Source organism: Lagenorhynchus albirostris, chromosome 19, assembly GCF_949774975.1.
Source record: "Lagenorhynchus albirostris chromosome 19, mLagAlb1.1, whole genome shotgun sequence".
NCBI lineage: Eukaryota > Metazoa > Chordata > Mammalia > Artiodactyla > Delphinidae > Lagenorhynchus > Lagenorhynchus albirostris.
This window is the reverse complement of record NC_083113.1, coordinates 51,424,320-51,439,249: the sequence shown is the minus strand read 5'-3', so window position 1 is coordinate 51,439,249 and position 14,930 is coordinate 51,424,320. Positions and strand designations below refer to the sequence as shown.

The window sequence follows — 14,930 nt, the reverse complement described above, 5'->3', positions numbered from 1 at the left end:
ACCGAGGGAGAGGGGAGAAACTGGCATTTTCTGATCGCCGGCAACAGGATTGAAGGAGTTCTAGCAAGTGGCTTTAGGAGAAGGTACAGAAGAAAACCCATCGAGCTACCACCTCCTAACTGCGTGTCTCTAGGCAAATTCTCTGAACTTTTGATGCAACATCTACAAATTGCAAATGAGTACAACTCCTCGCAGCATTCTTGCAAGGATTCGATGAAACAATTTATGTAGAATGCCGAGCACAATGCCTGACCCACAGCGGGTCTTTAGTTAATATCACCATTATCACCGTTGTTAATAATAGAAAAAGCTTAAAGACAACCTGGGGCTCTGTTCAGTCTAGATGAATGAGCTAACGTTGATTTCATGCTGACTATATGCCATTATGCAACACATAATGGAACAATACCATCTCCATTTTATAGATTAGGAAACTGAGGCTCAGAGACAGTGAAAAACTGGCCCAAAGTAACACAGCTAGGAAGGACCACAATTGGATTCAGTAGCCAGATAGTCTCTAGAAGGAAATACACTTGACTACCATGTCCAGTATTGTTCAGTGTAAGGTCCACAAATGAATCTGGGGTACCTGGCCATAACCAGGATTTCCAAACCCCACTTTTGTTTACTGAATCAGAATCCCTGGCAGCTGGGGGCAATTATCTGCACTTAGAACAAAGCACCATCCAGTTGATTCTTGTACACTCTGACCTTGAGAACCGTTGATGCTGTGCTGCTTCTTGCAACATGGCAAGTGGGGGGAAAAGTTCCTAGGAGCCCCATTTTGTTAAATGGCCAAAAGAGCTGACCACTTTTTTCTTCGCATCTCCTCCTAACTTCTCTATCAGTCACTGTCATTTTTGGTACTTGTGTGTGTCCACAAAAGGCAGGGGTAGATGGACTGAGGCCACTGAGAAATAGAAAAGACTACTTCTCCAGGCCCAACAGGACGGCATGAGGATATATTTTACATATACATGATTTATTGTAAAGGTCAACCAGGCACTGATATGGAAGCATGCACCCATGGGCAATTAAGGTAGTTGTGATGGGTGAAGCACTTAATTTAAAAGAAAATCACCCACGTTGCCCTGAAGATGAAAGACCCAAGCACACTGTAATACCATGAAATATCACACTCTGTTCTGGTAAGGATGGAAGAGGTTCTGCTGTAGTAAGGAACAGTCCCCACATCTCAGAGACTCAACACAGCAAAAGCTTAACGCTTGCTCAGACTACAGGCCCAGAACAGGTTGGCAGGGGGCTCTGCTCACCTTAGTCACTCAGGGACCCTGGGTGATGGAAGACCCATCTCACTGTGTGAGTCCACGATCATACTGTCAAGGAAAAGCGGCGTATCACCACGCTCTGCCTTTAAATCTGCCGTTGTAGCAACACTTCTGTTCACGTTTCCTTAGCCAATACAAGTCACCTATTTATGCCCGACTTCAAGGGATGGGAAAATGTGATCCCCAGAAGGAGAGGAGAGGAACATTTGGAACAATACCAAGGACTACCAGATCTACAAACAAACAAAAAAGGTAACAAATTCATGATATCTGAGTTTCTCAGGCAATTAAATCAAATATAAGGATACTCTGCAAAACCTGATCCTGATACAAAATACAGGTGGCACCTGGGAGGGAAGATGAAACCTCGGAAAGAAGTAACATTAACATTAGCTTGATATCTTATTTTGCAAAATGAATCTCTTGGAGCAATGGAGGCGGGGTATCGTTTGCCAAGCAGCGTTTACCATTTCCCAGACAGTCAGTGGCCTAAGAGGTGCGTGGCATCTTCTCATACCCTCGGTTTGCCTGACTTTTTGCCTTTGGACCAAGCTGATGTATGGAAGAACCCACATGCTTCATTTCAAATAGGGGTCATACGTTTCCGTTTGGAGAATGACCTGCATGCTCCTCGTAAGAAATACATTGGTGGGATGGGCACAGAGGCTGATGAATGTCAAGATCACATCCTTCAGGAAATGGACCTTATGCCTAGATTTCTGAAAGGGAACTGTCACCTAAGAGGCATATCATTTTCAGAAAGCCTCCTGCATTCAATGGTGGGTTTTGCCCAAAGGCAAAAGAGAGGCTGAGGATTAAAACCAGCCAGAAGGCGTTCCTGGACTTGCAGCAGGCCAACTGTGTGTACTTCTCAGGCCATGAAATATAGCCCCTGTTTTGACACTCCTGTAATAGCATGGATGTTCACTCTCCTTGTTTCCGTGGGGTTTATGGGCCATAAAGTTTCATAACGATCTTAACAGCTCTACAGAGAACACCCCAGGCTAGAAGGCCACTCTTACCAAAGGGGGTCTGGATTTTTCCATTCCCCCCCCCCACCAGTTCCACCCTGGGCACCTTGACTTGTACCTGTGCCCATCTCTCATTTGGGGCTGTAAAGGATAACCACGTGGTAAAGGGGACGCAAAGGCTGCTGGTGGCTCGGAGATAGCGAGGGTGATGCATACACTTGGCCTTCGTAGCAGCTTGAGCCCTAAGGAGATTACAAAGCCTGCTTGCCCTGCAAATTGGGGACCTACCAATGCCATAGGGCTAGTAAGTCAAGGCTTCATCGAAATAACCGGACACCTGAAATAAACTCCAGATTCCGCCCGAAGGCTGCCAAGCTGTGCCTGGGCTGCTCCCAGCCTCCTCTCCTTTCTCAACTACTCACTGTGGTCCTGATCGAAGCCGCTTGCTGTTGGCAAACCCGCCAGCCCCTGACCTACCACAGGGCTTGCACTGGCCGCTGTCTTTCTTTGGGGGCTGGTCTTCTCCTGTCCTCCTGGGACTCAGCACCACTTCATCCTCAGCCCTAGTTCAACGACACCTCCTCAGGGACATCCTGTGGATTCCAGCCAAAGTCACACGTCCTGGTTCTATGAACTTACCCAGTTTTTGCTTCCTACACAGCACTTACCGCCACCTGCAACAGGTTATTTATGTACCTGTGAAACCCCTGTATACGGAGGACGACGGTGCTACCTCATCGTGTAAAAGGGAATTGAGCATCTGCGGAGTTAGGTATTCTCGGGGGCCCTGGAACTGATTCCCCTGTGGATACGGTGGGACCACTATATATTACAACTAGGGCCAGATTTTGCAGGGGACCACTGAAGGATCCAGGATGGGAGGGGTCACGACACTCTTCCGGGGGAGAATATTCCAGTTTGGAAAGCAGAGGAATGAGAGGAAATCCTTATCAGGCCACATTTACATATCAAAGAGCCCTTCCTGCTGGGCTTGTTTTGCCCAGTAACAAAGTCCTCTCATTCAAGGCCAAGAGGCTTTCCCGTAATGCTCAATTCTGCAGTTCCTTCTACTCCTCCCTGGTGGAGACAAAACAGCTCTGTTTCCAAAAGGCACAGGGAGATAATTCACCTCGCTGGTGGTTCGCTGCTACCCTAGCTGTCTCTAGATGGCTGCGTCTTCACTGAGGAAGCCTGGGTTTATAGGAGTTCTGTGAGATTTCCCTCAGACTCCGGAGTTTATCCAAGGCCTGTAACCAAGGAGACAGAAATACTATGGCCTATGTTATTCATTCATTCATTCATTCACTCATCCATCCAGCCATCCACCCACCTATACACCCATCCATCCATCCATCCATCCCAGAGCATTACTGAATCACTACTAAGTTTCTAGTACAAAGCTATTTCTCCTTTCTGGACCTTTGATCCTTTAGTTAATTAATAATGAGAGGAGGAATCTGGGATGGCTTGAGGTGAGGGGTGGGATGTTCTAACACAGATAACTGGGCCAAGTCTGGGCAATTTGGGTGAATATGTTTGATACAACTGATGGGGTTCAGGACACACTACCCCAAAAGAAGGCACCTTGGCATGTTGAAGAGTAAGGCTACTCTGACTTTCTCCCTCCTTTTTCCCCTGACACAGGTCATAAATCCCTCCTGTGGTCTCCCCAGACGCATCCTTATCTCTGAAGACAAAGGGACTCAGAAAAACGGGCTCTGCTAAGTTTCCCCCAGTTTCCTACACTCACCTCGTGCTTTTTACCACATCATATTCCTCTATAACTGACTCTCTACTCTTCATCAAACCCAGCATAAAAACCTCATTTCCTCCGGAAGGCTCCTGTGTCTTGTAAAACTTACATTAAATAAATCGTATGCTTTTTTCTTCTTAATCTGTCTTTGTCAGTTTAATTTTCAGATCCAGCCACGGACCTTAAGAGGGCTAAAAAAACTTTTCCCTCTCCTACCCAACTAACATTTGAAATCGAGAGTCCCTTGGTCCATCTTCCTAAGAAGTTCTTTTTTAAGTGAATTCTATAAATAGGATACTGTTCTTCTTACACGCAGGTGGCTCCCTCCTTCAGTTCACGGTCCAGCCCTTTATTAATGGAAGAATTCTTTCAGGGACCATCATTTGATTTACATTTCTTTTTTTAGAGCGGAATTTTCCCATCTCAGATTTTCTTTCAGTCGGAAGCAAGTACGTGTGGACCCAACGTACAACTGAAATTAGCATGCAGCTTGTCCTTCTCTCCTCTCCTGGGGCCTCCCACCACCCTCACGTCCAGGGCGGAGGGTATCGGGTACAACCTCTCATACGGGATCAGTCATCAGCCACTAAAGGCCCCACTGCACAATAATTTTAAATTCACCCCCAAAATACAGGTCTCAGAGATTTGCACTTCCCGTTAAAAGCAGAAAAGATTGTCGATGGATTTTAAGCAGTTATAAGGACACTCTTAAGCTGAAGTGCTCTATTGGGAAGTAGGGGGAGAATGGGGAGATGCAATGCAGAGAACCAAGAGGTTCACCAAGCAGGGAAGGGGTGTTGACACTAAAAACGATTCAGTGATTTTTGTTTTTAAGGACAGAAAGATGGTTATTTCCTTCCCCCAACTAAACTGAGAAGGATTCAGTGGCCCAACACCAAACTCTGCAAAAAGGCCAGATGCGAACGCCCAACAATTTCACAAAGTAGTAAGTATGATGGGTTACAGCTAGGTTGACCAGATGTCCTGATTTACGCCCATCATCCTGGTGTAATTACCTGCTTCCTTCCTCTCTCAAACATGTCTCAGTTAGGATGATCCATTCTATGGTCCTTCCAATCCCAAACACCTCAGAGGTAGGCTGAACCTGGCGGGGAAGGGTTTACCTTTTTAGTGACTGTTCCGCCCAAAGAGGACATTGACCAGATCACTTAAGTGATGACATCACAAGCTTCTGTAATTGGCAGCTTCTGCTTTAAGGCAAAGTCATAACAATAATTTGACTTTGTGTCTGTTGCTAGTTCAATAGCAGTTTTCTACAGAAAGGTTTTCCCTGCTTGCCTTTGTAGGCGACTGTCCCCTACTTTCCGGAAAGAGATCACGTTGATAAAAGGATACAGGTGGTGTGGAGGTAATGTTTCCAGCCTATGGGGCTTTAACCCTTTCCCAGGCCCAGGGAGGCTCCACTTATTAACCATGTCACCTGGAGAAAACGACTCATCTGCTCTGAACCTTCAGATCCGCCCATGTAAATTGGGAACAACAACAGTTCCAGAGAGTTCTGAGAAGGAAACGGAACATTCCCCAGTGCCTGGCATATCACAGAAACCCATGACACCACACGGCAGATGCTATCACAATCACAGGCAGACCGCGTTCAAACGTGCTTTTGCTTTACTGCGCTCTGCAGATACTAAGTTTTTTATAAATTGAAGGTTTGTGGCAACCCTGCATTGAGCAAGTCTACGCCATTTTCCCAACAGCATTATTTTTAAATTAATGCTGTTTTTAATGTTTAATTTTTTTTTTTTTTAGACACAAAGCTACTATTGCACACCTAATAGACTACAGTAGAGTTAAATGTAACTTTCATAGGCACTGGGAAACCAAAAAAATTCGTGTGACTCACTTAACTGCGATATTCACGTTACTGTGATGGTCTGGAACCAAACCCACAATATCTCTGAGGTCTGACTTGTATAATTTTTATGATTCCCATTATTACGATTATCCCCAACCCTCAGCAACCTTGTTACTAGCTAGCTCATTGTGCAGTTAGAGAACATAAGCCCTGAAATGTGAACACAATAACGGGCGAGGTGGAGGAATGAACTAGTTTAAACTCTAGGGGTCTGTTCTCATCACAGTGCCTCCCATACTTGGATTAGACTGGAATTCTCGATGCCGTAAAATTTGTGCAGGTGGTATGTTGCCAGAATCAATGCAGCCCTCAATAATAACGGTAAGAGACACTTACTGGTTTAAGAATCTTTAAAGTAATTATTGGCTAATAACCACCAGCCAGGTGGTGGGCGAGGCCCCTTCCATATATTAGTATCTCTTTGAATCCTCAGACTAGCCAGTAAGGTTGACACTATTACCTCCCCGGGCTGGGGGGTGAAGGAGAAGCTGAGAGGGAAAACAGCAAGCCGAGTTTCTTTCCTCAGCGAACTTCAACAGAGTCAGCAAAGCAACTGATAGGCTTTTTCTCGTAGGCCGGTATTTTGTCATCTTAATGCTTCTGGAATAAAGTGTCTGCTATAAAAGACAAAATCTTCAATATCTGAAAAAAAAATATTAGTGTTGGTCACTATTGATCTTTCTCTCTTCTTGTTCATTTTGTTCATGTTTTCTTGTTCATTCATCGCACGCTAACGCAGCAGGTAAGACGCCGCACCGAAGCTCGTTTCCCTGTGTGTGTCCGTGAAGGGCTGAGATCTCAGGCCAGGACAGGTCTCCCTCAGCCCTTCCCTCATACCTTGGTTATTAGCACTGGTGCGTCCACGAAGGGCTGAGATCTCAGGCCAGGACGGGTCTCCCTCAACCCTTCCCTCATATCTTGGTTATTAGCACTGGTGCGTCCACGAAGGGCTGAGATCTCAGGCCAGGACGGGTCTCCCTCAGCCCTTCCCTCATATCTTGGTTATTAGCACTGGTGCGTCCACGAAGGGCTGAGATCTCAAGCCAGGACGGGTCTCCCTCAGCCCTTCCCTCATATCTTGGTTATTAGCACTGGTGCGTCCGTGAAGGGCTGAGATCTCAGGCCAGGACGGGTCTCCCTCAGCCCTTCCCTCATATCTTGGTTATTAGCACTGGTGCGTCCGTGAAGGGCTGAGATCTCAGGCCAGGACGGGTCTCCCTCAGCCCTTCCCTCATATCTTGGTTATCGGCACTGGTGTCTAACTCTGTCCGTACCACACCCGTGGGGCTGAGACGTCCCCTCTGCATTTAGCTCCAAGCCTGCTTTTCTCTGTTTTGGCTTCTCACCTTATTCACCTCAGGCTCCCCAGCATCTCTCCCGGGACACAGTACGTCCTCAACGAATGTTTGTCGAATGAACAATGAACAACCCAAGACAAGTTATTCCTAATGCTCTGGACTGTGAGCCTGGCTGGGCTAGAAAGGAACTCACAGGTGACCTATCCAAGTGCCTTCATTTAAGGGATGAGGACACACAGCCTGAAGACACTATATGCCTGGAATCCAGTCTCTGGTGTGTGTGTGTGGGGGGGGGGGGTCCAAAAGAGCAGACCCAGGAATCTTGAGCCCTGACCCAACGGGTATGTCTGCTTTATAAGGTACTGGGAGAAATCATCTAGTCTCTACTCACTTTTCCCTTATACTTCAGTTGGGAAGCTACAATTAGATGGAGGGGAAAAAATAAAACCATGCAAGTCAAGCCTGAGACGAGAAGGAAAAAAAAAAAAAAAACAAGACCAACAGATTTGCTTTCATTCTTAGAAGGCAGTGGGTGGCAAAGTGGATTCCCACTAAGACAAGAGCTGGCCTTTCTCATCGAGCAGGAAATGCTGAGCTGCTTGGGTTTTGCAGACCCTGCGGAGCCTGGCCTGATGGTTGAGCCGCAGAGTGCGGGTTGCAGCCCGAGAGAACAAGAGAGAAAATGTGGAAGCTGGTGTCAGATTTTCTGCTGGGGTACAGCTTTGGCTGGGGTCCCTGCTGCAAGCCTGCTGGGCGGGACAGCCTGATACGCAGCAGTCTAACCAGCTGCCTGGCAGTTTGAAATGCCTTAACCTCAGCTCAGAATCCACCTCGGAGCCCTTGCCTTCCCCCCTGCCCTGCGTGGAGCTGCAGGACACGAGAGGCTTCCCGTGTGAAGGGAAAAGTCACCATCCCCTTGTCCTTGAGGTAATGAACCAGCACTGACTCTTTACTCGCTGAATAATATTACTCAGAGCATATTCCCTCCCTGTGATATCAATCATGCAGTGCAGAAGCAGTTCCAAAGGAGACACAAAGGGATCTGGTGGGGTTTCATGGCAAAGTTACGAGGCTAAGTTGTTGACGTGGAAGAGTACGTACGATTGCTCCCAACTCAACTGGCTCTGCTGCCTGACTGTCTGATTTTCAAGGAGAGAAATCTTTCTGGCATTTCCCATAGGATGTAGATGTAGGAACGGTCAGCCAGTCCTTAATATGCAGCAAACATTTAGCTGGACACTAAGGGAGTGTCCGCCCGCTCTCTACTCTGCCTTCCCAAAAGCGAGGGGCAGGACACTGCAGGTTTGACGCCTGCTCAGGTTTCTGGGTGACACGTGTGCGGGTTCCAGCCAGCCCTTCACTGCAGAGGGCAGTGATGGTATTAAATTGTACACTGCTGTTTAGAAGAATGACTACAAGCTAGTTGTGAACGGCGAAGGGTAGGGGGTGGGATGGCAGGGAGAGAAAAAGAAAAAAAAAAAGAGAAAGAAAAAGGAGAACAGGAGGGGAAGAGGAAAGAAGGGGAAAAGATGGAATAATTCTAACAAAAATGCCCTATTTCTATCTGATGAGGGATCTCTAAAGATATTCTATAACATCCTGGATGTTCTGAAACTTCCACTGAAGAGCCTGTCCTTGCAAATGCAGTTAAGTCAGACAGAGAAAGACATACATAATATCACCTATATGTGGAATCTAAAAAAAAAAAAAGATACAAATGAACTTACTTACAAAACAGAAATCGAGTCACAGATGTAGAAAACAAACTTATGGTTACCAGGGGGGAAAGGGGGGAGAGGGATAAATTGGGAGATTGGGATCGATGTATACACACTACTATATATAAAATAGATAACTAACAAGGACCTACTGTACAGCACAGGAAACTCTACTCAATATTCTGTAATAGCCTATAGGGGAAAAGAATCTGAAAAAGAATGGATATACGTATATGTATAACTGAATCACTTTGCTGTACACCTGAAACTAACACAACATTGTAAACCAACTATACTCCGATACAATTAAAAACCAAAAAAAAAAAAAAAAAAAAAAGGGACAGGAAAAAGAAAACAAAGGCAAGCCTTTGGATTGTTGCTAAACCACTTCCTTCAAAGTCCCTCTCTCCATCTCTGTGTCACCTTCCTCCCCTGCTGTCATCAGGGGGAGGGACGTGAGTTTTGCACTTTGGACCTTGAAGATGCACTTTAAATTCCCCTGCCTGAAGGAGAAAACGAGAGCTTCTGGATGTGAGGGGACTCTTAACAGAGAGGATGGGTCAAGAAAGAGAGGGGTGGCCCGTGCTGTAGATTGCGTTCTTTGAAACTGAAAAACAGGAATGCTCATGTACTCTTCTGCAGGGATTAATCACTGGTCATTTTGGGAAACGAACGCCGAAGAAAACATGAAATGCTCCGTATCATGGCAGTCTCCTGCTGTATAAACCTTTCTTAAAAAAAAATGCTTCTGATTAAAAGTATCATTTTATTTAATATCCCTCAAATAAGAGAGGCTATTAAGTTAGCATGATCGCTATGAATATTATTGAAGGCAGTGTGAATGGTGTTGTTTTTATGATTCCATTTATTCACAATGAAAAATGGCATTCACCAAACATCGGATCTGATGAGTAATAGATTTATAAAGCAACCGAAGAGGAAAGATGAACTGGAAAGAAAATTTATTCTGATTAGATGATTTTGTGGTTTTCGTATTGGTTACAAATAATCTGGCAGCCACAAAATACCCTCCTTGTCCTCCAAATAAGGATCTCTGTTTGGAAAACCAGTGGGAATAGGGACTATGGGGATTTTTTTTTTTTTGAGAGCTAGAGAGGCTCTCTTCATTTAAAAATGTTACTTCTCTATTAACAAAAGGTCTCCTCTTTTAAGGAAAAAATTACAAATACAGATTACTTGGGCTCTGAGCAGATTTCATGCATAGTTTTTAATGATAACAAAAGGCATTCTTGAGTGACAGTTCATTTGGGTTGAAGGCAACGATTTGGACATGTTCAGTGTATGGAGAAGCCAGGCTGGAAACTGTCCACTACAGTGTCTGTGCTGACACAAAACAGCAGAAGAAAAGGCTTTAATCCCACCATAAACAAGTGTACAGATCTCCTTCAAGGATTACACCCAACACCGGCAAAAGGGTGAAGGGTTTGTCAGTGACTTGCCCTTCATTAAAAAAATTAAAAAAAAATTAATAATAAAGGAATAAAATGGAAAAAGAACAACAAAGCTCTCCGCACTAAAAAAAAAAAAGGAAAAGAAAAAAAAAAGCTGGGGGCTGGGGAAAAGGTTTGTATGTTGCACACCTCCGTTTTGGTAACCCAGAGAGGGTATATAAGCTTAAAGTCCTGAATTTAACAAACCTAATTATCAAGGTTTAATTAGCACCAAGGGTACAGCTTCATGGAACACCTGCAGACTTAATTTATGTCCTGACAGAGAGGAACAAGTGTTAATGGGCTGTATTTATGTTAATACCTGAACCTTAGGAGCCAGTGGAATAAAACACACCATGCACTAGTTTTCCAAGCTACAGAACAAATATAAAAGATTTTCATCTTGATGCTAGTTTGCAGATAATTCTTCAGGGATCACAGACATCTACTTTTAAAACTAGAGAAGTGGAATGGGAAAAGGTACAGCCATTCTGGTTATCTGTAAAAGTCTACCAAGATCAGCCCAGAAACTGGTGGTTGTATCTTTACAATCGACCGTGGCCCATAGGGCTGATGTCCTCAGTGTTCGAGATGAACGTTTTTCAAGATGCTGGAATATAAACCCCATTTTTCCCCATAAATGTCATACTATTAAAAGAATACTAACATTTATGTGGTGCTCACTACGTGTCAGTCTGTATGTAAGGTCTTTGCACACATATTCCAGTTACAGATGAGGAAACTGACTCAGAGGAAATAAGCAACTTGCCCTTGGCTATGTTTCTAGGTTAAGATTTTGGAGTCAGATTCCCAGCACCAACCCTTTTTACCAATAAGCTAAACTCCCTTCAATACACAGATAAGAGTAAGAAGAATATCAAGTATATACGAATACATATTTATAACAGCATTCTCAGCAAACAAGAAATAAATGCGAACTCTTCAATCTGACAAAGACCCTACAATTAGAGTCATCCATAACGGAGAAATACTAAATAAGGCAAGTATGTCTGCTCTCCGCACTTCAACATTCCTGGAGGCTCTACCAGGGCATTAACACAAGAAAAAGAAACAAATGCAAGAAAAATCAGGGTGGAAGAGGTAAAACATATTCAGAGACACAGAAAAGCTTATGAATCAAAAAAAAAAAAAAGGAAGAAACTAATAAAAAAATTTAAGATAACAGGATATAAGATCATTTTGCTAGAATCAGTTTTATTTCTACACAGTGGCAGCAGACAATTAGAAAAAGAAATTTCAAAATGTTATTTACAACAGCATAAAAAGCAAAATGTTCAGAATAAGTTTAACAAAAAAGTACAAGACATTGAAAACTATAAACACCAGTGAGAAATTAGAAGAGACCAAAATAAACTGAGAGATACAGGCTCATGGATTATAATACTTAATAAGGTTAAGATTTCAATCCTCCCGAAATTGATCAATAGATTCAGTGGAATAATTACATAAAATCTCAGCAGTCCTTTAAAAAGATATTGAGAAACTGATCCTAAAATTTCAATGGAAAAGCAAAGTAACTGAAATAGCCAAAACAATCTTGAAATATGGAGCAAAGTTGGAAGCCTGACATGACCTAACTTCAAAATTTACTGTAAAGCTGCAGTGATCAGTACAGTAGGTACAGACGTAAGGGAAAAAACCCTCAAACAATTAGATCAATGAAGTACAATGGACGGTATAGAAACAGATGCACAAATATATAGTCAACTGAATTTTGACAAAGGAACCAAGGAAATTCAATAAGGAGAAGAACAGTCTTTCAACAAATGGGGTGGGAACAACTGGAGAGTCACATGGGGGAAAGATAAACCCCCATCCTTACCTCACACCATATAAAGAAATTCACTGAGACAACACAGACCTAAATGTAAAAACGAAAACTACGGCACTTCTAGAAGAAAACATAGGAAAATATCTTTTTGACCTTGGGACTGAAAAGATTTGTCAGCACACAAAAAGCAAAAAGCAATAACCATAGAAGAAAAGACAAAAGTTACAATGAACATTATCAGGATTAAAATATTCTGCTTTTCAAAGCCTTCATTAAGGAGTGACTAGAGAAGACAGAGATTAGGAGAAAATTCACAATACGTGTGAACAAACACTTGTATCCGAAGTATGTAAGGAACTCCTAGACCCAATAATAAAAAGACCAAAAAAAAAAAAAAACTTGAAAAAATGGCCAAATATGTGAACAAGCACTACACAGAAAGAAAATACATGCATGGCTAATGAGGTCATAAAAAGATGCACTTGTCATCAGGAAAATGCAAAACCACCAAGAGATACCATTTCACACCCACTAGAAAGGCTATAATTAAAAAGACTGAAAATACCAAGTATTGGCGAGGATGTGGAACGACGTGAACTCTCACACACTTCTTGTAAGAGTTCGAGATAGACACCCATTTTAGAGAACTGTTTAGCAGCATCGTAACAAGTTAAACAGGCATACCTTACGAGCCAGCAATTCTACACCTAGGTGTTCGTCAGAAAGAAATAAAAATGTAAGCGCACAAAAAAGGTTTATACAAGAATATTCACGGCAGCTTTACTCATAATAACCAAAACATGGAAACACCCAATGTTCATCAACAGGTACATGCATAAATGGACCCTGGTGCGTTTTTTTTTTTTTTCAATGGAACACGACTTAACACTGAAAAAGGAAACTACTGATGGACACCCAAAGATCACTCTGAGCACAGGAAGCCAGGTACACAAGAATAGGTAGGATTTCCGTTAAATAAGGTCGTAAAACAAGTTAAACTAAGTTACGGAAACAAGATAGAACTAAGAACACTGTTTGCCTCTGAGAGTGGACAGACTTATTGGAAATGGGAATGATGGAATTTACTGGGGTCATGAGAACGTTCTATATCCTAATTGTGGTGGCGATTACAGGGGTGTGTATATATGTACCTTTGTCAAAAATCCTGAAAACTATATTTTAAAATATGTTAATTTTACGGTATGAAAATTACAATCCAATAATACAGGTATATGTATAAACATTCTCTCTCTCACACACACACGCACGCACGCACACACAAACATTTGCCAAGAGAGTCAGTTCCCAGGTCAAATTTCGTATTAGTAAAACAGACCTTACTTCTTAGGCTCAAAATCCAACCCACAAAAGTGCTGGGAAGTTTTAAGATGACTTATGAAATTGTTGACTCATTGCTATCTGAACAAATCGTGCTCTGTAGAAAGACAATGGACTTTGGGGTCAGATGTCCCAGGTTATTATCATGGATTTGCTTCTCATTAGCAGTGTGATCTTGTGCAAGTTAATTATCAGCCTCAGCAATTTCTTCACCTGAAGAAGTCGGGGAAGCAACGTGGGCCTTGCGGGACTGTGGTGTGGCTTCAACGTGCTAACGGGTGTATCGAGCACAATTAAGGGCTCCAGTTCTCGTTATGACCACCAGCAGCCCCGGCACATTTCTGATAACTTTGTGCACACAGAGTGGCTTTGGGAAGCCAGTCACTCCCTAATCCTTTTACTGTGCTCTTACTTCTGAGGATGACTGAATGCATCTCTGAAAACTATTTGGTGACTTTCTTTTTTAATAGATAAGTACATTCCGGAAATGATTATTTTGAAAACATAATTTAACACACCTTTTTCTTTTCCCTCTACTAGTATTTCTATTTCATTCTCTTATAAAACATGGTCGCTTCTATCTTTTTCTTAAAGCACAGTGGCTTGCACGTTTTTAGGGTGCTTACAGAAATACCTTTGGTGATTACTCGTCTGTGAAAACAAAATTTCTTTTTGGCCACGCCGCATGTCATGGGGGATCTTAGTTCCCCAAACAGGGATCGAACCCATGCCCCCTGCAGTGGAAGCACGGAGTCTTAACCACTGGACCGCCAGGGAAGTCCCTGGAGATGAATTTTTATACAGACTTTGAGAGCCGTCCTTTTCTTGAAGGAGGAGCCAAATCACATATCCACGACCTGGGATGCTAAGTGCTTGTCAGGGCCAAGTTCAAGAGATCACTTTCTTCTTGAAGAGAATGCAGGGGTAACGTGAAAGAAAGACTGAGCTTTTCTGAAGTGAAGGTATCAGCTCCTTGGCATGAGACCAGGCCACGAGACTCGACATAGCCAGGTTCTATGAATCCATGGACATAGTTCTGAAGAAAACTTACTTTTGTTCGAATCTCTGAATTTACCAGAACCATAGCATGTTCAAGTCTCGTACTCCTCCATCTATCCCACCAACGCACTTCGTAAAGATCAAGGGGGCAACCTCATAGCAGGAGAAGTTTAACACAGTAAGAGTCTTTCATATTTGCCTTTGCATGGTCACATTGGGCACGGAATCAGCAGAATCCTTTCCAAATGTCCCCTATTAAACTTTAAAGATGAACAGGCCTTGTTCTGTGTACAGTGCAAGTTGGACACCAAATTCGGGGTTGACAGAGTGCTGGATTGCAAGAATACCACAACCACACAGGATGAGAGGCTTGTGGTGAGAGCTAGGCCGCTGTCACCACCACCATGTGACAGAACAGACAATGCCATGAGGCCCTGCCTCA

General features: G+C 43.4%; 1 protein-coding gene across 2 annotated transcripts in view; it reads right to left on the bottom strand.

The window, feature by feature from the left end:
* The window catches only part of WWOX (WW domain containing oxidoreductase), a 977,376-nt gene that overhangs the window by 287,344 nt on the left and 675,102 nt on the right, over window positions 1–14,930 (bottom strand). The window contains exon 9 of one of the 2 annotated variants that reach the window (XM_060130090.1): window positions 6,478–6,534. The exons of the other annotated variant lie outside the window; for it this stretch is intronic. Coding sequence (XP_059986073.1) covers window positions 6,484–6,534 — 51 coding nt within the window. The 3' untranslated portion in view covers window positions 6,478–6,483. Of the gene's footprint in view, window positions 1–6,477; window positions 6,535–14,930 lie in introns of those variants that run through there. 2 annotated transcript variants of the gene reach the window in all.